Source organism: Calidris pugnax, unplaced genomic scaffold (genome assembly GCF_001431845.1).
Source record: "Calidris pugnax isolate Ruff unplaced genomic scaffold, ASM143184v1 scaffold21, whole genome shotgun sequence".
NCBI lineage: Eukaryota > Metazoa > Chordata > Aves > Charadriiformes > Scolopacidae > Calidris > Calidris pugnax.
The window spans coordinates 4,589,637-4,601,971 of NW_015090770.1; the positions used below are offsets into that span (position 1 = coordinate 4,589,637).

Genomic DNA, 12,335 nt, shown 5'->3' on the forward strand with positions numbered 1-12,335 from the left:
TTGGGTGACCATCCCGGTAAAGCTTCACAAGTCTCTGCAGCTCATTTCGGATCCCTGCGGTTCATCCGGACAGACTGCAATTCTATGGCCCATGCGTCAGGAGAGAGTTGGAGCAATCCCTGAACAACCTTGACTAATGCCATAATGAGCTAATGGCAGCTTTGGGAAGCTCTTCAATACGGCATAATGTTCAACCTTGATCCTTTAACTAAGTTTGCTTTAGGCTTCATGAACACAAAATTGCTTATTTGACGTAGAAGCTCCCGTTAGACTTTTCAGAAGCAATTTAGATGTTTGTGGTTGAATTCATAAAGGTATAGAGGTGCTTTGTTTCCTTTGAATTTGGTGGAAATTAAGTGCTTTTAATTACTTTTACCAATCTGAGCTTTTACTTAGCCACCTCTGCTGTGTTTTAATGCTTCCATGCTCACATCTCTTTAGCCCCTTGGCTAATGGAAACAGAGGAGAAAGGGAAACAGAATATGTGACTATATCTCAGTCACTTCAGTGCAAAGTCTGCGAGGTTGGCTCTGAGTGCTGAGAAGCTGAGCTAAACTTTTTGACTCTCCAGCAAAGCAGATGAAGGGCATATATGTTTTCCACACAGTACTTAGCTAAAGGGATTGTAATGACCAGTGAAGCATCAGAATGAACTTTTAGGGCAATAACATCTTAAACTCAAAGTGCAAATATTAATGCTTGAAGGTTTGGTGTTTGGGTTTTTTGTGCATGTGCATGGGTTTTTTTGTTCTTTTGTTTGCTTCTTTGTTTGTTTTTAAATGAAAAAGACTTACATACATAAAAATATTTTTCCTCTTTCTGTCAGCTTGAACTCACTGACTTGGTACTTTTGTGCCCAGGAGCAAATTTCCACAGGAAAAGATATTTTTAAAATACTTTTTCACAGAAAAAGCATCCCGAGGTTCCCTCACAGCATTACCTCAAGCAGAAAAATCGATCAAACAAAATATTCACTCAATCCCTCTTAATCATATGAGCAGAACATTTTACTGTGGCCAATTGAACAAAGCATCTACAAAGAGAGATGAAGAACAACCAGCACAGCAGAGGGAAGGAAACGACTTTCATCTGGGAGGGAGTGGGAGAGCAAAAGGAGGTTTGGGTGAGAAAGCTGTGGTGGAGAAGGTTTCTGCGCTGAGGGGCTGTGTTAGAGAAAGAAGAAGAGCAGATGCTGGGTGATCAAGGGAGCCCCAGAGGGGAGCAGAGGAGGACTTGGTCTGTATGATGTGGCTATTTGATGCTGTGATGCAGACTTCCGCACTGGGGGAAGAGCCGCAGTTAGATGAGAAGAGGGCTGAGATTTCTTTCAGGAGAGGTAGAAAAAGAACAAAAATGTCTTTTTTTTTTTCTTTTTTTTTTTTTTTTTTCCCAAGGAACCACATGGGGAGTTGGTGGAACGTGTGTGAATGTTGGCTGCATTCCTAAAAAGCTTATGCATCAAGCAGCCCTTTTAGGGAGTGCCCTTAAAGATGCCCAACGCTATGGCTGGAACATATTCTATTTTTTTTTTTTTTTTTTTTTTTTTTTTTTTTTCCCATCAGATTTGGCTAAGAAAGGGATGGGAGGGACAAGAAGAGTCAGAAGACAGACTGCTGGCAGAGTCTCTGTGAAATTTATTACTGCATCTCACCGTATTTTCTACGTTCAGCAGCAGGCCAGAGAGGAAATGAATGGGATTATTTTAAAGTAATTTTCCCTCCAACATATTTACTTCCTAGAATGATAGCAAAGAAAATGTTGACATGCCAGACTTAATGGGATCCCTTGTTTTGTACGGTGTGGTCATTTACTCCTACATTAGACTACATATTTCTCCAGTCAGCGCAGCAAAACACTCGAACTGTGGAGAGATATTTACTGTTTAGAGAAGTACTTGGACACCTCAGCAAACTTTGTCTTGTTTCTCTGTCCAAGAGCTATATATAGACTTTGCTCAATCAAGGTCTGAGCAGCTGCTGCTGCTCGGATGTTGTGTGAACAGAGCTAAATAGTTTTAAGAGTATAAAAAAGTAACAAGATAACTCCAGCTATTTTGCTCTGAAAGAACCAGGTGTTTGTCTCGCTGCATAGTAAGAGAGTAAAGAGAAACTACCTTAAAGGCACATTTATCTGTGCTATTTCTTAGTCTGAAATCAACAGAGACTGGCAGATATATATAATGCATCTTAAAAACTTTAAGACTTATAACACCTCTGTGAAGCTACTTAGTTACCTTTTACGTTTCCTCGTGTTCTTTACCTTTTATGTTTCCTTGTGTTCTTCACCTCATGACACCTCATGGCTCACACTATAGCCAATGCCTACAGTTATATGTCATCTGACTCTCCTGGGCTCGACCTGAAGCTGATCTATAGGTGCTACGATAATATTGATATTCTATAATCATAGCAGGATAACAAAAATTCCATCTGACACTGAAATGCTGCTATCTTGGCTGTAAAATGTGGCAGTACATAATAATATAGGCCGACAGCTACCCTAACTAAACTGCCTTTTTCTCAGCTGAAATTTGACCAGGAAGCTTGATGTATGAAGGCTCCTCCTGCAAAACTGCTTGGAAGTTTTTGATGACTTAGAGTAATTAAGGGTCTGTTTCCATTTCTGCTGGTGGATAGACAATAGGACATGAACAAACAGGGAATCCCCTCTATCCCTTTTTTTCCCCCCTCCCCAAACTGTCAGACACGAGAAGGATTTGCGGGACAGGAAGATGCACAGAGAGTGGGAGATTAGGAAAATGATGTGTATGACCAGCCGTGTGGGTGAGGATCGGGATCTGCAGTTTGAAATGGTACAGAAACGGGTTTCTCCTTACCTAGCTGGGGAGTTGGGTCAGGAAAGACCCAGGGGTTTGGATGGGTTAGGGGTGAAGTAGTCCCTGACACCGTCCCCTTGTGTCACGGGACAGTGTCCTCTGGCAAATTGCTTTGTCTCTCACTCTCCCTCCTGGAAAATACCCCCCTGACATAAAGTTCACGTTGACATGAAGCACGGGCCGGCGTAAGGGACAGACAGCACGGAATTAAAACAACCAGCTGTGCTTCGCTTATCAAAATAGAGCCTTTAGAGGAACCCGAGTGCTGATTTCCCACTCACTCAGCCCAGGACACCCCCGCGGCCCGACGGGAGGCGCCTTGCTTTTAAAAACACGTGGCCAATCTGGGGGACAGACGACAAGCCCCAGGGGGAGCCGGTCCAGAGCTGGGGGTCCCCCCTCGTGTCCCCGTGCCCCCCCGCCTCACTGCTGGGGGTACAAGCCCCCCACGCCGTAGGGTTTGCCGTGGACATCCCCGCTCTCTCTAACCCCGTTCCCGGGGCGAAGCCGCTTCCCGCCGCCTCCGCCCTTCCCTCGAGGGGGGGGACGAAGGACCCATCCCTCCGCCCTGGGGCTGCCCCGGCCCCTACGTGCCCGATGGGGAGAGGGGGGAGCGGGGCGGGCCGGGGGAGGGCCGGGGGAGGGTTCGACCGGCTGCGGCTCCCCGGCCCGGCCAACCCGCGGCGACCGGGGCTGAGCCATAAAAGAGCCGGGAGCCGGCGGGGCCGCGGCTCCAGCTGGCCGCACCCGTGCCCGGCTCGCCTTCGGGGTGGGCAGCCCGGCTGGCCCCCTCCTGTCGCCCGGCAATCCCCTGGGACCGGCGCCGGGTGCCCCCCCCTCCATCCCCGACCCCTTCCCCTCCCCGTCCCGCCCGCCGCCCCCAAGATGCTGTTTTGGCACACGCAGCCGGAGCACTACAACCAGCACTCGACCGGCAGCTACCTGCGGTGAGTCTCCGCCCGACCCGGGTAGCGGGGAGCCCCCGGGGGTGCCCTGGGCAGGGGTGTTGGGGGGGAGAAGCTGAGCTCCATCCACCTCCGGCCATCCCGAAAGCAACCCGCTGGCCGGGCTGCCTTGGCGGTACCCGGAGCCGCAGCATCGCCCGGGGTTAGTGCCGATAACTCGTATTTCTCAGAGGTGTAGGCACTTTTTCCTTTTGTTTCTTTTTTTTTGTTTGTTTGTTTTTCCAAAAAGTTTTTTTTTCTTTTCTTTTTAGCGCTTAGTTAGACATCTGCAGTTTTGCTTGATTGCTTTTCCCGGCTTCCTCTCTCTTCTCCGAGGCTTCAGGTAGCGCGGTGCGACGGTTGTGGGGCACCGTCAAAAGTCTCTGGAAAACCTCTGTTGGCAAACTGAGAGGGCATCCAGTTTTCTCAGGATGGGATTTCTTTCTCCTCTTTTTGGGACGACGGGTAAAAAGCTCGGAATTTCACTTTCTGAACTTGTCTAAACCAGCTTTTTCCTGCCTCACACAGTCGTGTTTAATTAAATGTGCCTAATTTAAGCACAAGGGCTGCTAAACAATAGTCTGTAACATGTGTAGCACAAACCCGTATTTCCTCCCTCCAAAAGACAACAAAGCAGGCAACTTTGGGAGTTTCCCTTCTACTGGGTGCTTATGAATTATTATTTTTTTTCTGAATATGTAAATCTGAGCTCTCAGCTGGTGTCAATTGCTGCTGCTCCTCCACAGAAGTGCAATTTTGCTGAATTGCAGCAGGGGAGAACCTGGCTGTGGCCCAAGAGCCTTGCTTTCAAAATGTACCCCCAAATAACCACTCTTGAGAGAACATGGAGTTTGTCTGGCGAGGCACTTCAAACACAGATAATACTTTCTTTTCAAGGAGACACGCAATCTTAACTGTTCCTGCTCCCTAACAGTGTGTCTTGACTGACTAATATTTCCCATTATCAAATGATACAGCATCGTGAGATTTCTTGCAGCTTCCCTGTTTCTTCATACAAGGTACTTTATCTCCTCCTTCTATCCCGGTAACTCTATTTTAATGACATGTATGTGGCAAAAGTCTTGTTCTGTCTTGCTTTACGCCTGCAAACCTGTTTAGTTGAGGACAGTGAGAACGGTAGTAGCTGATGAGCCTCAGCGTTGGTACCTGTGCATATGGCCTCTGTGTTAGAGCATTTACAGTGCTCAGGTGGCTTCATTAACACGATGGATTTGTGGCACCAGAGTGCTACAAGATCATCAAGGCTGGATCGGGCTCAAGCCCACAATTCAAATTTCTTGGAATTGACCAGAAAACACATTGGATTATTTCTCCTGACTTGAAAGCTGGCAGGGGGAATAAAGGATACCTGGTCTGGTAGAAAGGCTGCTGGTATGAAGGTAACCTGTTGGTGTTTTAGGAACAAACTTCAGATTTCCTGAGTATCTGCCACTGTGACTGTGATGATTTTGATCTGGAACTAAACGCCCTAAAACCAGTTTTATGGCAGCAATGGCCTCAGGTGTTTCCGTGAGGGTCAGTTGAATAAAACCCTTCCTTTTTTGTAGAGATCTCTTATTCCAGCCAGTTCACTCTCCATGGGAATGTGTCAAGACATGCGTTTCTAGAGGGGCATTCTTCTGCTGAGATGTGCTTTTCTGAGGGTTCTCTGTACCCACTTGTAGTGATTTTTGGGAGGAAGCTGAAATAGTACAGCCACTGAAACAGCTGTAGGAAAAGTTTGTATCAATTATACTTTGCAGAGATCAAAGGCTTTGCATGTACCTTAGACATCTGTATAAATTCTGCCGTACCGCAGTGGTATTTGTAGTTATAGCAAGACAATACTACAGAAAAATCCTTGTAAATCCCCATTTATTTTTATGGTAACCCTGTATGTATTTCATTCTCTGTTCTGCTGGATGGCTGAACTGTCTCAAATAATTTTCTCCTTTCCTAAGTAAGCGGACTAACCCCCGGTTAAGACCAGAACTGTAAAGTTTTACCATAAAGGTGAAATTTGGGAGAGTTTTAAGAGCTTCCACTTTTTTTTTTTTTAAAGAATGGAACTGTTGTAAAAGCTTGTTTTTTCCAAAACTTTATTTAGAATTCTTGAGCGAAGAGAGTTGAACAAATATTATGGTGTCTTGTACACTGCTAGCTTAAAATTCTTTTAAGCCATGATTTGTTGTTCACAGCCTTCTAAGTTCTGAACACTTTTAATAAGGTGAACTATTTCAGAAGAGCTTCATCTAAAGCCACAGATACCACTGCCCACTAGTTCAAATGCTATAGGAATAAAAAAAATTATTAACTTGTGTGGCTTCATCAGTGGTTTAATATGGCAAAGCTTTCCAGAAACAAAATCACAGATTCATCCATGCTTACAGTTTTCAGTGGTCAGACAGCTGTTCCAGCAAGTCTATGGGGTGTTAAAATCCTGATGAGAAATACGATATTTGAATTTTGACTTCCACTTGCCTAAACTTCTCGACTGCTTCAGGTGTACAAATTCCTCGCCCTTAACTGTTATAAACCTGGGCCAGATTTTGTGTGCTGTATTGTGCAGAACTGCAGAAGCTTTCAGGCTTCAGAGTTTTTGATTTGTTCTCATGTGTAAACCAAGATACATTCCAATAGCATTGTGTAGATGAGCACCTTAAGAGCGAATGTTGGCAACCTGGGTAAGCGAGATGACTCTTTGAAGCAGTATCAGATCCTGCATGTGTGTGGAGCAAAGCTATCTATTTCAGAAATCTACTGCAGGCTTTTCTGTCACTTCATTACTTCAGTAAATCATCATCACTAAGGGGAAAAAAAATCCTCTCTATGGCTGCAGTTAGGCAAGAGCTGTGATTGTGTCAGCAATGCCAGTAAGCAAATGGGGGTGGATGCCTTCGAGTTGGTGATAATATGGAGGAGGTGGGGTTGGAAGAGAGAATGGAAAGAGAGGTGGGTCTTTCTTTTCCCCTTTCTGTATCTGGAAGAGCACAGTTTGCTCTCTGGGTTTATTTTGCCATAAATAGGAGTACCTGTGTTTGAGCCAGGTACTTCAGCAGTTTGGTATAAACTGCTGCACAGTTTCACTGATGACCTGGGTAGCCTTCAAGGTTGCAGGTGCTATGAATGAACTCAGGGTGGATCATTAACTGAACAGGCAAGGAAAAAATTGTTAATGCTCTTTCCATAGGGAGCTTGCCCGTACATGCTGGTATGTTCCTGAACAGCTTTTCTTAAAGTTTTTTATGTACGAGACTACTGAACAGTGCTGATCTTCGGCCTCTGTAATGGAAATCTCATCTTCACACATCTGGAGGAAGTGGAGGAGAAAAACAATAATCACTTCTTATTCTGAACTGTCTCTGTGTTCAACATAATCCTCCTAATTTGGAAGGATATTAATGTCTTAAGTAGGTGGACGCAATGATCAGAAATGTTAGCAACGTGGGAAAGGCTAATGTGGTTCTTCAGTATCAGACATGCTAAGATAAAGATGCTTATTCCTGACATCTCATTTTGTGCTAATCATTCTGTTGTGCTCTCAGCCTTGTTAATACCAGTTCTGCTTGGGGATTAGCGTGGGTTGGGGTCAATCTGACACTAAATCAGCAGGCAGGTCACCATGAACATCTTGTAAAGGATCCAGAACTGGAACACTGCACAGGTTTTACTGAAGCTGCCCCAGAGCACCCATGTGTGCACTTATGAAGCTCTTAAGAACTATATGATTCCTTGGGACCAGGTTTATTAGAGTGCAAGGAGATGTTGTGAGTCAATTAATCCAGCAGTTTGTGCCATCATTTACCTGAATGTCTCCATTTTGTACCAGAGCTGTGTCTGTTCCTCACCCTTGGCTATAATGTAGACATTTTACTGATCTGACATACAGCTATCAAAATAAAATGCCCTTTCTTGCTGTTTTTTTTTTTTTTTATTCCTGAAAGTCTTTCATCTGAGAACCCAAGAACTCTTAAACAAATGTATTTCCACAAGGATGAAGAATCTATTTTTGATAATATTTTTGTCTTATCAGGAAGACTATTTAACTGAAAAGTAAATCTGATTTATGTTTTTAAAATATAAATTAATTCTCAGAAATATTCTATTTTGCTAATGCTGTGTTCTTTTGTGTCTAGTGCTGACATCCTAGAGGTAGAAGGTGCCTCGTTACATTATACAGGCCAAATTCTTTCTTTTTTAACCATCATAATTCGGTGTTTCTCCAGAGACCATCTCCATTATCTCAGAGCATAAGAATCCAATGCAGATTGAGGTGAGACTATTCTGAGCAGTCTTTGTTACTAAACGTGTGTGTGTTGTATGTTGCAGAGATGTCCTTGCGCTGCCCATCTTCAAGCAGGAAGAACCGCAGCTGTCTCCTGAGAATGATGCCAAACTGCCCCCCTTTCAGTACGTCCTCTGCACAGCCACGTCACCTGCTGTGAAGCTGCACGAAGAAACCCTGACCTACCTCAACCAAGGTAGGGCTTGTACTGCACCGGAGGAGGGCATATTTCCTGGGAACAGTCCATGAGAGAGAGGTCGAATCCCATACTTGTGCCTTACTGGGAGGGCAGTGGGATGGGAGAGAGATGGGGAGGGGGATGGAGGAAAGGAGAAATATTTAATTTTTCACATTTATATACTAGATTGTCAACTGATATAAAATAACAAAATGCCATTGATTTAACTGTTGACTTAAAGCAGCATTATGGCATGCACTCTTTTCTGTAGCCAGGTACTGGCTTGATCTCAAACTTTTTAAACTGCAGCCTCCTACCTTCATTTTAAAAAGCAAGATTAACTAAGCGGATTGGCAAACCTTGGGCTGGGGTGGGCTCTTAACATTGCAAGTATCCAAGTGCTGCTGGAGAGTATTGCGAGAGGATGAGTTAGCAAGTATCCAAGGGCTCCTCGGTGGTCTGGGAGATGGTGACATCGCTCTTGCTGGCCGGGGGATGTGACAAGTTGCTGTGGTTCAGTGCAGCCAGGTCCTCTGTAACTGACCTCATAGGCTAATTTTTACTCCTGGCTAAACAAGCACTGTGTGTTTCTCTAGGTTTTTTTTTTCTTTCCTGCTGTGGCAGAATTTTTGCTGACACATCTGTGGTTGGAGTTTGGCTGTTGCTTTGCAGCACCTCCTGCATGTGTGTCCTGTAGGGACTGGACTTCTCCAGGCACAGATTATGCTAAAATTTACTATGCTTATTTTCTGCCAGGTTGCTAGGCTAATGCCCTTGTTTACAACAAGCTGAAGGCCATCTGCCCTTTGTAACTGAGATCTCCTCCTGCTTCAGGACACTGTCCCAACTCTTCAAGCTTTGTGCACTGAGCATGAAGCTCACTCAGGTGCTGCTCTGGCTATGTTTCTCTCACTGTTTTGTACAAAGGAGAGCTGTGCCCTCCTTTTGGGCTCTGACCTGAGGTGCATCTGGCTGCTGGATCTGTGTTGCTAGCTGGTGGACCCGTGGAGCCCCCCTAGGAAGATCAGCCAAGTGCTGCAGGCTCCATCCAAGGAGCCAGATGTTTCCTGTCGCATAAGCTGGTACTGTACGGTCTCACAGATCAAAAGACTCTTGAGATATGTGGCTGTCTTCCCAGTTTATCCTTCCAAATACAGCCGACCCCAGAAAGTGATAATGGGGCGTATCAAGGGTGAGATGGAGATGAACCATACTGTGAAACACTAAATTATTTCTTGTTTGAGAGAGATATATTTTTTTTTTCCTGTTGTGAAAAGCAGTCGATGGACAAGTATTTTAGTATACATAAGGCAGTGTCTGCTTTTTTACTTTGGTAGGGCAAAAATTAGACAACTTTTTACACAGTACCATGCGTTTTAAACAAACTGTGTGACTAGAGCAGTTCAGATTTTCCTATGTACAGTAAGACTGTTAGTGCCTTTGCAGATAGACGATGTTACGTTAGACCTTCTCCTGCTTACTATTGCAATCAGTTGTGTCCTCCTCCACCTTAACACAGTACTGACCTGTTTCCTTAGGAGACTACCAGTTCTCTGTCTTCCATTCCTGAAGGGATAAGGTGGGATGTGTCCTTGCAGAGTACAGGAGCATGAGTCTGGACAGGGCTGGAGGAACAAAAAAGGGATGAGGCTGGCAGGAGCTGTGCAGTGGGGCAGAGAGAAGTGGGAACTCCTTAGTGCTGTTGACTTGCCACAGTGGATAGAAACAGAACCTTTTCCTAGAGGGTCTTGGAGTGACTAGTAGTAAAAGGTAGTGCATCTCCTGACAGCTGAATGGCTTACTGCTTTCTGTTCCTCTTGGCAGGACCTTTGCATCTGCCTGCCACCTTCTCAGGAGCATCCTCTCCTCATTTATTTAAGCTCCCAAGCAATTTGTCTTCCTTGTTACAGTGATATGATCTAGGTCTCTTGAAAATTCAAAGCCTCTTGAAATTTAAGGTGCTCTGTATTTAGATGATTTTTTTTTTTTTCTTGATCTTGCAATGTACCTACTTTAAAAGTCATTCTGCTCCACTCCAGCAGGTTGCTTCAGAGACCACACCATCGGCTGCACCCTTGATCCCATCCCAGCAATGACCCTTGCCGGTAGCAAGGGCAGGCTGTGATTGATATGTGGTCTACCTTGATACTAAGTCCCTTAGACAGAGATCCTTTGCCTGTGCTAGTTAGGAAAATGGGACTGGAGTCTGCTCCCACATGGATATGAACTGCTGTGAGAAGCTTGTTTGTCCTTTGAAGGTAACTACAGATATGGGGAGAAGACGATGCTGGACACACCTTTCAACCAGCCATGGTCAGAGACAGGGAGTCTAACTTCTGTTGGTGGGGTATGAGTGAGGATGTTGCCTGGGGATAAGAAGAGATGAGGATTTGTCTTGCAAGACAAAGAATCAGTGTGAATTAGCAGGTAACCTCACGTTTCACTTAGAGGTTTCTGTTTAGTAACTTCTACATAAAAGGGTATTTGGTCTTTTTCATAACATCCTTGCACATTCTTCATGCATTGACTTTCTGGAATAAAAAATAGGAGTTGTGTCTGTTTAAAAGCAAAAATTAAAGTGTTTGAGTCAAACTTTCTTCTCCTTTCAGCAACACTTCTCTGTGGGAACCACTTTTGATTGTTGAGCTATATAGTTTCCCAGCAGGTACCTGTTGTGTAGGTATTTTCCCATCCCTTCTGCAAAACCAGAGGAGGGTGCTGCAACTCTTTACTTTGACCTGACCGACACAAGCCAGGGAATCCCAGACTGATCTCAATTATCCTGCCTGATATAGAGCTAAGTGTGAGTTAAAGGCTCTGATAGAAAATTAATCCCATTAATAGAATTATGCTATATGAGCCTGAGGAGGTATGTGAAGCCAATACTCATGGCGTTGGGACTCTAAGGGACTTAGTATCAAGGTAAACCACATATCAGAAGAGCTGTCTGATGCCAGAGCACTGTGACCCAGCTGCAGTGCCATAGCTGCCTCATGAAGCAGTTTAGACCGTTCCCTACACCTTATCACCTTATGCTGGCTGTAAGCAACGGGACACCTCTTGCACCTTACCCTCTTTCTGTGCTTATCATGGTCTGGCCAAACACCATTACACAAAACTTCCCTTCTCCCTTGTATGCTTGAGTTTTGTGATGGATTACCTTAGCAAATGGGTAAGCTCATTAATAGATGTCCCTCCACCTCCTCTGTGCTGGTGTGAGCTTCAGTCATAGCTGGCTCCTACTAAGGCAGGTACAAAGACACACTGGCTGTCCCAGCTCCAACAAAGCAATCCACATCCTGTGTGGTTGGTTACCCAAATTGTGAGGTCTGAGTTTGGGGTATTCTGCTTGCTGGGTGACCCTTGCCACTTGCTGTCCAAATGGTCCTTCCGTTTTTGAGCTCTTTGCCACCTGGAAACTGACCTTTTGTCACTGTGAAGCAGTTCTGCTCTCTGCCCTGAAACACTTACTCCACATGTGATTGGTTCAACATTGGTTAGTGAGTGGACCAGCTCAGGAGATAGTCCATGTACATAACTGGATAGAAGAAAGGTCATATCTCATAGAGCTATGGAGTGGAGAAAGTGGAAGAACTGGGTAGCAGATTGAAGGGCAAGTTGCATAGCAGAGATAGAAGAGGAACTGGTGGAGAGAGTCAGGTGATATCTGAAAGGGTTCAATAAGGGCTAGGAAGAAAAGCTGTCCAGTGGCTGTGTTTGTGTACAAATGGGAGAGGGCTTCAGGCTTGTGGAGCATAATGACTTTTCATGAGCCTTGCTTCTTGCTGGATAGACCCGAAGAGATGGTTGGTGGCATTGAGGAGGAAGAGGTCTTTGGCCTGGGCTCTCCACAAGGGTGAAAGAAGAAACTGGAAGGACTCCTAAGCTGGAGACCAGTGTTTTCAGCAAGGGCAAGAGAAACATTTGTGTGGGAGCATAAGGGAGTGAGCTTAGCTGTTGTGTTAAGTTGACTTGGGGACATTCAGCAGTGGCAGGCTCCCAATCTCGTCCGCTCCAGTTTGAAACTGAGTGCTCGCTGGCTGCAGCTCTAGAACTAGCCTGTAAATGAAGTAACTAGAGTCAAATCTTTAG

General features: G+C 45.1%; 1 protein-coding gene across 1 annotated transcript in view; it reads left to right on the top strand.

Moving 5' to 3' along the window:
• Positions 1 to 3,596: 3,596 nt before the first annotated feature.
• The window catches only part of TFCP2L1 (transcription factor CP2-like 1), a 33,653-nt gene continuing 24,914 nt past the window's right edge, over positions 3,597 to 12,335 (top strand). The window contains exons 1-2 of the mRNA XM_014940058.1: positions 3,597 to 3,783; positions 8,110 to 8,261. Of these exons, the coding sequence (XP_014795544.1) occupies positions 3,722 to 3,783; positions 8,110 to 8,261 (214 nt within the window). The 5' untranslated portion in view covers positions 3,597 to 3,721. The remainder of the gene's footprint in view (positions 3,784 to 8,109; positions 8,262 to 12,335) is intronic.